The sequence below is a fragment of the Orycteropus afer genome, unplaced genomic scaffold, assembly GCF_000298275.1.
Source record: "Orycteropus afer afer isolate SDZICR_OR568_19922 unplaced genomic scaffold, OryAfe1.0 scaffold00405, whole genome shotgun sequence".
In the NCBI taxonomy this organism is placed as follows: domain Eukaryota; kingdom Metazoa; phylum Chordata; class Mammalia; order Tubulidentata; family Orycteropodidae; genus Orycteropus; species Orycteropus afer.
In genome coordinates, this window is record NW_006921992.1 from 2,680,214 (window position 1) to 2,692,007 (window position 11,794).

General features: G+C 47.9%; 1 protein-coding gene across 1 annotated transcript in view; it reads right to left on the minus strand.

Moving 5' to 3' along the window:
• Positions 1–11,794, minus strand: part of MUC16 (mucin 16, cell surface associated) — a 126,354-nt gene that overhangs the window by 52,749 nt on the left and 61,811 nt on the right. Inside the window, exons 33-42 of the mRNA XM_042782675.1 lie at positions 11,614–11,735; positions 11,180–11,247; positions 8,654–8,826; positions 7,969–8,028; positions 6,034–6,158; positions 5,718–5,785; positions 1,775–1,947; positions 1,628–1,663; positions 1,019–1,137; positions 517–584 (exon numbers count right to left, since the gene is read on the minus strand). Coding sequence (XP_042638609.1) covers positions 517–584; positions 1,019–1,137; positions 1,628–1,663; positions 1,775–1,947; positions 5,718–5,785; positions 6,034–6,158; positions 7,969–8,028; positions 8,654–8,826; positions 11,180–11,247; positions 11,614–11,735 — 1,012 coding nt within the window. The remainder of the gene's footprint in view (positions 1–516; positions 585–1,018; positions 1,138–1,627; positions 1,664–1,774; positions 1,948–5,717; positions 5,786–6,033; positions 6,159–7,968; positions 8,029–8,653; positions 8,827–11,179; positions 11,248–11,613; positions 11,736–11,794) is intronic.

An 11,794-nucleotide genomic window follows, 5' to 3' on the forward strand; every position in this document is an offset into this window, starting at 1 on the left:
AGGTTCTGTGATTGTGGGGGCAGGAGAGGAAGGGGTCAGAGGAAAGGAAAAGTCTTGTAGAGAGGTGAGAAGTCAGATGGAGATTTTCTGAGGGCACCAACTACCACTCAGCCTAGGACTGTGAGCAAAGTCAATTTTTATTAGCCTGAAAGCTGCATATCCACAGCATGGGTACAGGGAAGCTCACACATGACATGAGACAGGGGAAGAGCAAGTGGAGAAGGCACATTTTGTCTGGAGAGAATCCCTGGGGATGGAATTTAACACTGGAAGGAAATGCCCTCTTTGGTCAGAGGAAGGGGAGGAGGGAGTTCGGGGGACAGTTCTCTTGATAGGCTCTGCAGAACTTGGGGGCTTAGGGAGAGGACCCTTGGTCCTAGAATCAGTGCCTCCTGAATTCCACCTCTGCTTAGACTAGACACTGCATCAGACAAGGCAGAAAGGAAGCCAACCAAAAGCCTTGGGCCTGGGGCCTTTGGGGCAGCCCTGGCCAGCCATTCTATTGGGAGATCTCACCTTAGCGAGGTCAGTTTGCAGCCAGAGAAGAGGGGGCCAATACTGGTGTTCTTGAACAAGGGCCCAAGCTATGGAGGAAGAACTGGAGGTGAGGAGGAGAGCTAGGAAAAAGGGAGTATGATAGGTGGGGCTGGGCATAGGTGGGAGAAGCCTTTCATAGTTCAGCAGGTCTAGTACCAGTGAGCAGGGTAGAAGCAAAGTGGGAGGAGCTTGCACTAGTGAGCAAGGTAAGAGTGAGGTGGGCAGGAGTGAAGTGGCCAGGCCTGGCACCAGTGGATGAAACTGGTACCAATGAGCAGGGTAAGAGTGAACTGGAAGCAGCTGGCATTGGTAGGCAGAGAAGGAGTAAAGTGGGAGGGGTGGCACCAGTGAGAAGAGTAGGAGTGAGGTGGGTGAAGCTGGCACAAGTAAACAGGGCAGGAATGAAGTGGGAGGGGCTGTCATAGGTGGACAGGGTTGGCACCGGTGTGCAGGGTATGCGTGATGTAGAAGGTCCTCTTACCAGATACTGCAGGACCTTCTCTGAGGTGTTGAAATTCACAGAGCCTGGAGGACCCATGTCCTCGGTGTAGTGCAGGTTGGTGATGGTGAAGTTGAGGGTGAAGGGCACCAGGGCTACGGCTACAGCAGAGGAAGGAGAAGAGAAACCATGCCTGAGTTAAGCCTGGAAAGGATGTGGTGCACAGGGCCTGGGGCCAAAATCACGGACCCAGTGCCCATTCCTTAGGAGACCATAGCAATGGCTGAGGGTTCTTGAGGCCAAATGCCAGAATTACCACTTGTGGATAACATTTGACTATCATCTGCTGGAGGAAAGGAAGGAATATTTTGGAAGCTACAAAGAAATGAAATAGCCATTTAATGACCCAACATTCTTAATTATTTCCATTCAATTGTTCACTTTCATTCATCTACCCACCAAGCCAACAACCAGTAGCCATTTCTCTGTGCCTGGTGGGCAACATAGAGGCAATTCACAGCTGAGTCTTAATGCAATAACTTCCTGGCCTGTGCCCCTGGCTCCTTCCCTCCTGACAGCTGGAGATGTTGGCAGGAGGCCTGTTGCTTCTTTCCCAGGGGAAAAGGCCCTCTGAGACCACTGAGTACTTACCACTGGGGGTGGTTTCTGAAGTTTGGTGGGTGTAACCTGCAGAGGTAGAGGGCAAAAGGATGAGAGCAATGAGAGAAGGCAAAGAGTAGGATGAGGAGGGAGGACGTGCGGTCTTCTGGGATGCAAAACAAGATGGCATCCCCTTACCATTGATGTAGAGACTGTTATGGTCGAGAGTGTAGGGGCCTAACTGGGTGATGCCATGGGTCAGCTGGCTCAGCTCCTGGTACAGGTGCTCTCTGTCCATCCCAAGGCCTGTGTGGTTGGGGCGATAGGTGCATATGGCATCTATACTTGTAGCTGCTTCATGTTTCTCAGGCCTGGGAAGAGACACAAGAATGGAGACAAGAGGGATCCATTTCTGGGGAGCTCCCAAGGACATGGTAGAGGTACCATAGGGAAAGTTAGAAAGTGGTGGGGTTCATAAAAGAGAAATAAAGAAACCAAAGACTCAAAGAAGAAACTAGTCTACCGGATTAACAGTCTACACAAACCATGACCTCATCTACCCTGAGACGAGAAGAACTAGATAGATGGTGCCTGTATACCACCACCAACTGTTCTGATCAGAGACACAGTAGATGGATCCTGATAGAAGGGGAGAAGAATGTGGAACAGACCCTTACATTCTTATAAAATCCAGAATTATCTTACCAGTTGAGTCTAGGGGGCTCCCCGAGTCTACTGACCTGAGATAGTCTTTAAACCTTGAACGGAAACTAGCCCCATGGGTCAAGTTTCAGATTGGCTTACAAAAGACAATGGGATGATCTACTTCTGTAAAGATTTACAGCCTCAGAAACCCAATAGGGGTCGCTATGAATCAGAAATGACTCGATGGCAGTGAGTATCACCCATGAGTACTGTGTGCCTTTTTTTTTTTTTTTTAAATCACCTATATAAGTCAATGACTTTAAAACAAAGATAATCCACCAGCCACTCCTCGGAAGGAAGGTTGGGCAATCCTACTTCCATAGTGATACTGCCTCGGAAACCCAAGGAGGGGTCGCTATGAGTCGGGGCCAACTCGACGGCACAGAACAACAACAACAAGAAGTTAAGAGGACAGGGAAACTAAATTATTGGAAATGGAACAACCAGAATTAAAATAATGAACATGCTCACACATTGTGAAGGCTGGAACCAATGTTACTGAACAATTTGTGTAGAAACTGTTGAATGGGTATGTAAATTGCTATGTAAACCTTCACCGAAAACACAATAAAACATCAATTTAAAAAAGGGAGGAAAGTGGTTGGGCTCTTATCAAGAGAACCCAGGATACTCCATCACCCACCATTGAAGAAATTTGCTCTACATCATGAAAACGATACCTTAAACATCACCTCCTGAGTATAGATCTCTCATCACTAGCCATCCTACCCTTTACAATCTGTCCTTCACAAAGCATCCAATTCTCAGTGTAAGTGCAAGTATTTCCTTGTTAGATATTTATTGAAATTATTCCCTACTGCCTGAGGATGAAGCTGGAATGTTTTCACATGACATCAGGGCGGCCGTGACTGGCCCTGCTCGCCTTTCTGCCCTCACACTTGCAGTTGAGTATTTCTGATTTGCTTGCACACCCCATGTCAGGCTCTACCCTTGGTACTTCTTGTTCCCCTTCCCTCAGAGCTGTGTCTCCTGGCCCAGAGGTATGTCTCTTGGCTGCCACCTACTTGTCTCCAGGTAGCAGCTTCAATATCAGTTCCTCCTGAGCCCACTGCCCTTTCCTGTTCTCTTGATATGTCAATGGCCTCTCTATGGCTCAGTTTTCTCATCTATAAAATGAGGAGGGGCAGTTTTTCCTGGTACATCCTAAGTACCAGATGAGTGCTTGTTATTGATTATTATTACTCACCATTATTACTACTATTAATTATCTGTTTATGAGCTTTCTAGAGGGTAGTTGTGGTAGTTAAGGTTGCATGTCCACTTGGCTGGACCGTTGTTTTCAGTGGTTTGGCAGCTGGATGCAGTTATTTTCCATGATAAGATTTAATCACCTCCATGGTGGACTCTGCGGTGAGCACCTCATCAGTTGAAGGGGAGCTGCCTTTGGGATGTGGTCTGCTCCCAGTATATATGGAGAAGCTCTGAGGAAAGTCTCTGGCTTTTTGGCAATTTGGATGGCCAGTGGCCTGCTATGTTGTCTGCTGATTTGGGCATTATTCCTGGACTGGAACCAGTGACCTGCTTGTTTCCTGCCAGTTTTGGGCCTGTGCCATTTACCTGCTGATCAATAGGTTTCTCAGCCTCAGCAGCCAGCAGCTGCATGAGTCAGAAGCCTTTAGCTTGCTCCAGTGAGCCTGGACAAGAGGCAGAGGTGAAGCCCAAGGTTGAGGGGCCTCCACCTGGCCCCTCGAGCTGGCTCCCTGAACTTGTTCTTCTAGCCTCCTAAACTGTAAGAGAATAAATTCCTGTTTGTAGAAGCCAGCCACTTGTATTCTGTTATAGCAGCTCTAGAGAACCAAGACAGTAGTTTATGCTTAGTCTCCACTGAATATTCAGAGCTGAGCGCATACTTCGTATACAGTAGGTGCTCAAATAATGCTTGTGGAAGGAAAGAAAAAGTTTGAAATCCCAGGAGAAGAGGCCACTTGTGGCAGGGGTACATGAGCACCTGGGTTTATCTCTAAAAGAAATGACTTCCTTCCTTCCCTCTCTACCTAGTATGTCAGGGAAGGACATCCTCTTTCTGCTTCTACTTCCCGAGGCCTGGAGTATATTCCAAGAAGATGCCCAGCTAAACTAAACCTTCTGAGAGACCTCAGAGCAGAGCCAGACACTCGTGCGTCATAATCCCCATGTGTGGCCAGGCAAGGGACATGCCCCTCACCTCTACCCTGCAAGGAAGCAGAGAAAAGGGGAAGAGGGATGAAGGCATGAAGTTCTTCCCAAGAGGAAGAGACAAAGTAAGCTTAGTGGACAAAAACATGGATTCTTTGGACACTGGGCTAGAATCACAGCCCACCGTTTGCCAAGTTGTGTGGCTCTGGCACGTACCTTTCCTTTCCTGTGCTGTTGTTTTACATCTGTCAAAGCAGTAACAACAGCTGATATTTGGTGAGCGCTTACTCCATGCCACACTCTGTCCTAAGCACTTTCCATCCAGTACCTCATTTAATCTGCCCAACAATCCCATAAAGTAAGTTTTACTACTTACTGCCAAATTATAGAGGATGACAGGAAGTTTAAGAGACGTTAATTCACTGTCCCAATGCCACACCACTGGACAGTGAATAAGGAAGACCAAAGAAGTTGTTGTTGTTATGTGCCATCGAGTCGGACCTGACTCATAGCGACCCTTCCTTGGGTTGCTGAGGTGGTATCACTACGGAAGTAGATTGCCCAACCTTCCTTCCGAGGAGTGGCTGGTGGGTTTGAACCGCCAGCCTTCTGGTTAGCAGTCAAGTGCCTTAGGCACTATGCTACCAGAGCGCCCAACCAAAGAAGAATTAATGCCTTTGCATTGTGGTGTTGGTGAAGAATACTGAAAGTACCATACACTGCCAGAAGAACTAATAAATATGTCCTGGAAATAGTGCAGCCGGAATGATCCTTGGAAGTGAGAATGGCCAGACTTCATCTCACCTCCTTTGGTCATGTTGTCAGAAGAGAGCAATCCCTGGAGAAGGCTATCATGCTTGGTAAAGTGGGGGGTCAGCGAAGAAGGGAAAGACCCTCAACGAGATGGACTGACAGTGGCTGTAACAGTGGGCTCAAGCACAGCAGGAATTGCGAGGCTGGGGCAGGACCAGGCAGGGTTTTGTTCTGTTGGACACGGGGCTGCTATGAGTCAGAGACCACTTGACAGCACCAAACAACAGCAGTGTCCTTTGTGAAGGGTTTTGATGCACTTTCAACTTGCTACATTCTTTTTGTTTCCAGGAACTACTGTCTGGGAGATTTGAGGACTTAGGAGGAGGGGAAGCCCAGAGCATAGCCTGAGTGTTAGAAGCTCCAGGGGCAGTGGCTGTTCCAGGTTGGGGCCTGGAAATAGTTAAGGTGGGAGGACCTACTCCGGGGAGCCCATGGGTAAAGTCTCCAACATGCCTGCAAGGCCACCCACAGTCTCTGAAGGTCTCACCTGAGAGAGGTCAGTCTGCAGCCGGAGTAAAGAGGGCCGACAGTGGTGTTCTCGAACAAGGGTTTGAGCTGGAGAAAAGGAGAGAGAAGTGAGGAGGAGGTCCAGGCAGACAGGCATGGGGCTGGGGCACACTGGGCTGGGAACAGGCTACAGCGGGTGAAGTAAAGTTGAGGTGGGCATAGCTGGCATCAGCTGGGAAGCGGGGTGAAGTGAGTGGCAGAAATCAGTGGGCAGGCTGACTCAGTTGGTGGACAGAGGGGAGGTGGATGGGGCAGGCATCAGTGGGGGGCCTGAGTGAGGTGGGCAGGGCTCTCACCAGGCGCTGCAGGACCCTCTCCGTGGTGTTGAACTTCAAGGACCCTGGAAGACTCATGTCCTCCATGTATTGCAAGTTGGTGATCGTGAAGTTGAGGGTGAAGGGCACCAGGACAGGGCCAGGGGCTACAGCAGTGGAGGAAGAGAAGAAATTGCTGCACCTTGAATCAAGTCTGTACTAGATCTGGTGGGGGAGGGGACTGCGAATCTCTGTCAACATCTGTGATGACCAATGTGTTTACTTCTGGTGCAAGGGGTCAGAATGAATCTTCCCAGAATGGGGAACTTTCTTTTGAAAGATGCTCATAATAGTAATGATAATAATAATAACAATAAAGACAGCAGCTCTAATAACAACTGGTATTTGGTAAGTGCTTACTCTATACTACACTCAGTGACAAACAGTATCTCCTTTAATCCTCACAACAATCCCACGAAGTGAATCCTATTACTTCGTTCCAATTTACAGAGGATGGAAGTGAGTTTTAGAGAGGGTAAGTCACTGCCTGAAAGCCACACAGCTCTTCTTAAGGCAGAAGCTCAGGTTCTGGAGTTTGAAAGACCTGAAACAGAGTCTTGGCCATCTGCTGGCTATGTGACCTCAGAAAAATCACAAAGAACCCCGAGCTTCATTTTTGTCTCTCTCAAATGGAGAAATCATAGTGCCTACCTGCTAAGGTTGAAGTAAGATCATGCCTGAAAAGCAGAGTTGCTGGCATGTGGCAAGCAATCAGTAAATGCTGCTGTTGTCTTATTGTCATTGTTGATATTAATGTTTATCGCTACTTTCTCTGCTGACCTCCTTAGTCTCCGTCCCCTGAGAATGAGTGCTGAATTGCTCTGGACTATTTCCTTTTTGTCCCTGGGTGATGAATATGGTTAAGGGACTTGGGTGCTAACTGAAAAGTTGGAGGTTCAAGTCCACCTGACATGTCTCAAAAGAAAGACTTGGTGATCTACTTCAGAAAAATCAGCTATTGGAAACCCTATGGAGCATAGGCTTTTACATGCATGGGGTCATTTGTCAGTTGGAGTTGACTTGATGGCGACTGGTTTTCATTTCTTTCCCATCCTAAAAGAAGGTGAGGCTTTGGGCACCGTTCCTGAATGGGCTACTAGTTCTGGTTTTACTGACTGACCACCCTGGACCTCCTAGGGCCTGGGGACAGAGAACTGTCACAAGCTGCCCTTGGCAAGTCAGTTGGGTAGATTGTCAAAATGGCCACAAATTCTTCCCCTGCCTGCCTCTACACTCTTACAATGTGATGTTGTAGGACCTTCCATCAAGAGGTGGGAGTCTATTTCTTCACCTCTTGAATCTGCTTAGACATGTGACTTGGGCAGTAGGATATGAGAAATGTGATACAGTCAAAGGCTCGTAAGCATTTGGCACTGGGGCTGCCTTTCCTGCTGCTAGGAACTGAAATGACCGTCCTATGAATGAGGCTGAGCTGGCATATTGGATGATGACATGAAGGAGAACTGAAAACCCCAACCAGTAGTGAGACATCCTCCAGAAGCCAAGGCACCCAGCTGACCTGCAGGGGACTGAAGACACATAAGGGAGACCAGCTGAGAGCAGAGGAACTCCCATCTGAACTGTTTACTCATTCACAGTAGTATATGGTGGTTTTTTAATCCACTAGATTTTAGGGTTGGTTGTCATGCAATAAAAGCTAACTGATAAAACACCTTAACAGAAAAAGGGTTGCTTAAGAGGAATCACTACTGTAGTCTGGAAGTGTAAACCTGGAGTCACAGAGCTCTGCAAAGTCAGGTGTGCACTGATCTCTGACAAGGGAATGTTCTCATGGATTCATGCTCCCCCATCTCCCCTTGCCCTGATCCGCCTGCACACATTCCATTTGCTCTTCTTACTGCCAAGCACAGAGGCATGTGGGTGGGAAGGGAGGAAACATGGAGAACATGCTCTTACCTGTGGAGCTGGAGGAGGGAGCTGCTGAGGTTCCCGAAGAGAATGTGACAGTCACAGCAACTGAGGAGGAAGCATCAGGAATGGGAATGATGCAGGCCCGGCATCTTGGAGGTGCCAGAGATGAGGGGCCCTGACACCCAGTCTGAGTCACAGAAGATAGAGGTTGGGGTGGGTGACCAGGGACCTATGAGTTTCTTCATCCTCAGGGTCCTGGACTTTGGGGAGAGGGATCAACTACCTTCACCAGGGGCAATGGGACACAGACCCTTCTGGGGTTTGAACACTTACCACTAGGAATGGGAGTCAAGGCTGTTCTGGTGAAACCTGCAGAGTGATTAAGGTAAGAGTGAGGTGGAGTGGTGGGAAGTTTAGGGAGGCTTGGAGAAGCTGGACAACCTCTGGACAAGGAAGAACAGATGCCATTGGGAAGGCTTCAAGGGGCCATCCCGGGGTCAGCAGGTCATTTTCCTTCCAAGCTGTGGATGACGCCTCCTACAGCTTTCTCTCATTGTCTGCCTTTGTGTGTGGGGGTGTGGGTGTGATTAGCTCTTGGTGAGGAAGCAGACACTTACAATGAGTGAGAAGAGCCAAATCTAGACGCAGATAGGGATGCACCCTCTGCTAGAGCTCAGCAGCAGGACGACCCGGGGTGGAGCAGGAGATTCCTGTCATCACCACTACTCACCGTTGACATAGAGACTGTCCTTGTCCAGGGTGTAGGGCCCCAGCTGGGTGATGTCATGAGTCTGGTGGCTCAGATCCCAGTAGAGTTGCTCTCTGTTCAGCCCAAGGCCTGTAGGGTCAGGGTGGTAGGTACAGACGGCGTCCACTCCAGTGGCTCCTCCATCTTTCTCAGGCCTGGGGAGGAAAGAGACATAGGGATGCAGACAGGTCAGAGGACCCTCTTGGCAGGTAATTCCTTTTCTGAGCCCATTTGTGTGTGGATGCCTGCTAATTGGCTCTTCAGGACTAGGCACGAGCCACCCGTAAGAGAAGGGGCAACTTTGAACTATGGAAGACCAGAGTGGATGCTTTAGAGTCAGATGACCATCAGCTCAAACCCTAGATCTGTCATTGTTGAATAACCTACACAGCTTCTCTGACTCTTGGTTCTCCCATCTGCACAGTGTGAATAATGCTGTAGCCATTTGGTCAGAATGTCATGGGATTCAGAGATGATTGATATATTAATACCCATCCCTAGTTCCAGGTACATTATAGGTGATTATTAACTAATTGTTAAACAACTGTTTACAGCCCCCATAGTCCTTGGAAGGAGCTCCGATGGCTCAGTGCCTAAGGCATTTGACTGCTAGCCAGAAGGTTGGTGGTTCAAGCCCACCAGCCACTCCATGGAAGGAAGATGGGCCAATCTACTTTTGTAAAGATTTACCACCTTGGAAACCCAATGGAAGCTCTGGTGGTGTAGTGCCTAAGCCATTTGACTGCTAACCAGAAGGCTGGTGGTTCAAACCCACCAACCACCCCACAGAAGGAAGATTGGGCAATCTACTTCCGTAGTGATACTGCCTTGGAAACCCAATGAGGGTCGCTATGAGTTGGAATTGACTCAATGGCAGTGGGTTTGGTTTTTTGGTATAGTGTCTGGAGAGACTGCCCAGTAGTTGGAAACAGACTCCTCACTTCTCAGAAAGCCGAGCTGCCCTGATTTCTGGACCTGAGCGGCTAAACATGAGAAGCTGCAGAACAGAGCCCTCTCACCTGCTGCCCATCTGCGTCTTATATTATCATCTCCCTGGGACAGCACTGTAACTAGACCTGAAAGGATAACCTGGGAGTTCAGAAGGTTGTGCTGCCAATAACATTACCAGGCATGACTGGAATCTCCCGTGTACCTCTGCAAGGAGCTTTGGTGGTGTAGTGGGTAAGGCGTTTGGCTGCTAATCTGAAGGTCTAGGGGTTCAAACTCACCAGCTGCTCCATGGCAGGAAGATGAGGCAATCTATTTCTCTAAAGATTTAGAGTCTGGGAAACCCCAGTGGGGGTCACTATGAGTTGGAATCAACTTGATGGCAGTGGGTTTGGTTTTTTCTTTTTTGGTTGCAATTCTGCAGGGTGATTGTGACCTTCTGAGCTGAGAGAGTTCAGCTGTTTCTAGCTCTCATCCTGTTGCTGTTGTTGTTAGGTGCCATTGAGTCAGCTCCGACTCATAGCAAACCTATGTACAACAGAATGAAACCCTGCCCAGTCGTACACCATCCTCACACCTTAGCTCTCATCCTAGACACCTGATAATGGTGCAATGGCAGTTGTGTTGCCTGGTGACATTGCCTCTGGTGTAAATAACTTGCATCTTATTTGGGAGGACTTTGAATGAGCATCAATACCTGGCAGAAAGCTATAGATTTTGGTGCCTAGAGTACAGGGACCTTGGTAACTGAGCTTATCTCTGGGTTTTGTATGTTTCTATAATGATCTCAAATCTCATAAGGTATAGGTAACTATTATGCTTTCACAGTGCATATGTATAAGCACTCATAATATGAACTCAAAAACAGAAATATGTCTACATTTGTGAGGTTCTCTGACATTTACTGTAAGTCATTAAAAACTGTAAGCCGTGAAAAAGTTATTTAGAAAATTTCTGAACTAGACACAGAAACACAGAAGTATGTGAAGAATGTGATAAATAACCATTAAGTTGACTTTGACCTGACATGCTGTGATGAAAGAAGACAGATTCAGGGGATTATCCAGCGTCCATGACCCCATAAATGTTAGATTCCATTGTTGTTGTTGTTATGTGCTATCGAGTTGGCCCCAACTCATGGCGACCCCTCCTTGGGTTGTTGAGGCAGTATCACTATGGAAGTAGATTGCCCAACCTTCCTTCCGAGGAGTGGCTGATGGGTTTGAACCGCCAGCCTTCTGGTTAGCAGTCAAATGCCTTAGCCACTATGCTACCAGAACTACTTAGATTCCATTAGAGTTTGAAATTCTGTTCAGCATATTCCCTCTTTTGAACAGGATTCTTCTAGAGAATCTTTGATCAAAATGTTCATTAATGGTAACAAGGCATGATCCAGTTCTTCTGGTCTCATGGCAAAGGGGGCAGTTATTCATGGAGGCAATTAGCCACATAGTCCATAACTTCCTCCTATGCCTGACTCACCCTGGTCCAGGCCCTACCCAGCCCAACCAGCTCATATCTCACTACCCCTCCTGAAGGAGGACAGAGGGGAGCTCTCACCTAAGTGTGGTCAGTCTGCAGCCAGTGTAGAGGAAACCAATGCTGCTGTTGGTGAACAAGGGCTTGAGCTGAGGAGGAAGGAGTGGGTGAATGAAAATGAATGTAAAATTACACATATTTTCAAAACAGTAAATACTTTTAATAAAACAACTTCCTGATCTACTCAATACCTCATTTAATTCTCAAAAACAATCCTTTCAGATAAGTGCTTTTATTACTTTGTTTTTACAGATGAGAAAATAGGTACCAAAAGGCAAAGTCACAAGTCTAATGTCACATAGCTTGTCAGTAAGAGTGCCAATTTTTGAATTTGGAGCTGCCTGCCTATTAAGTCCATGATTTTAAGCACTCCAAATCCCCAGAATGTATAGCAGGGAGACTCAGCGAGGGTGGGGGAGAAGTTGGAAAAGAGGGATGGGTGGGGAGGGCCTCACCAGCCGTTGTAGGACTGACTCTGTGGAGTTGAACTTGGCAGAGCCTGGTCGCATGTCCTTCATGTATCGCAGGTTGGTGATGGTGAAGTTGAGGGTGAAGGGCATCAGGGCTGGGCCAGGGACTGCATGGGGGTGGAGAAGGGTGAGAGAGGCCAGGCCCTAAGTCAGGACTAGGTGAGAT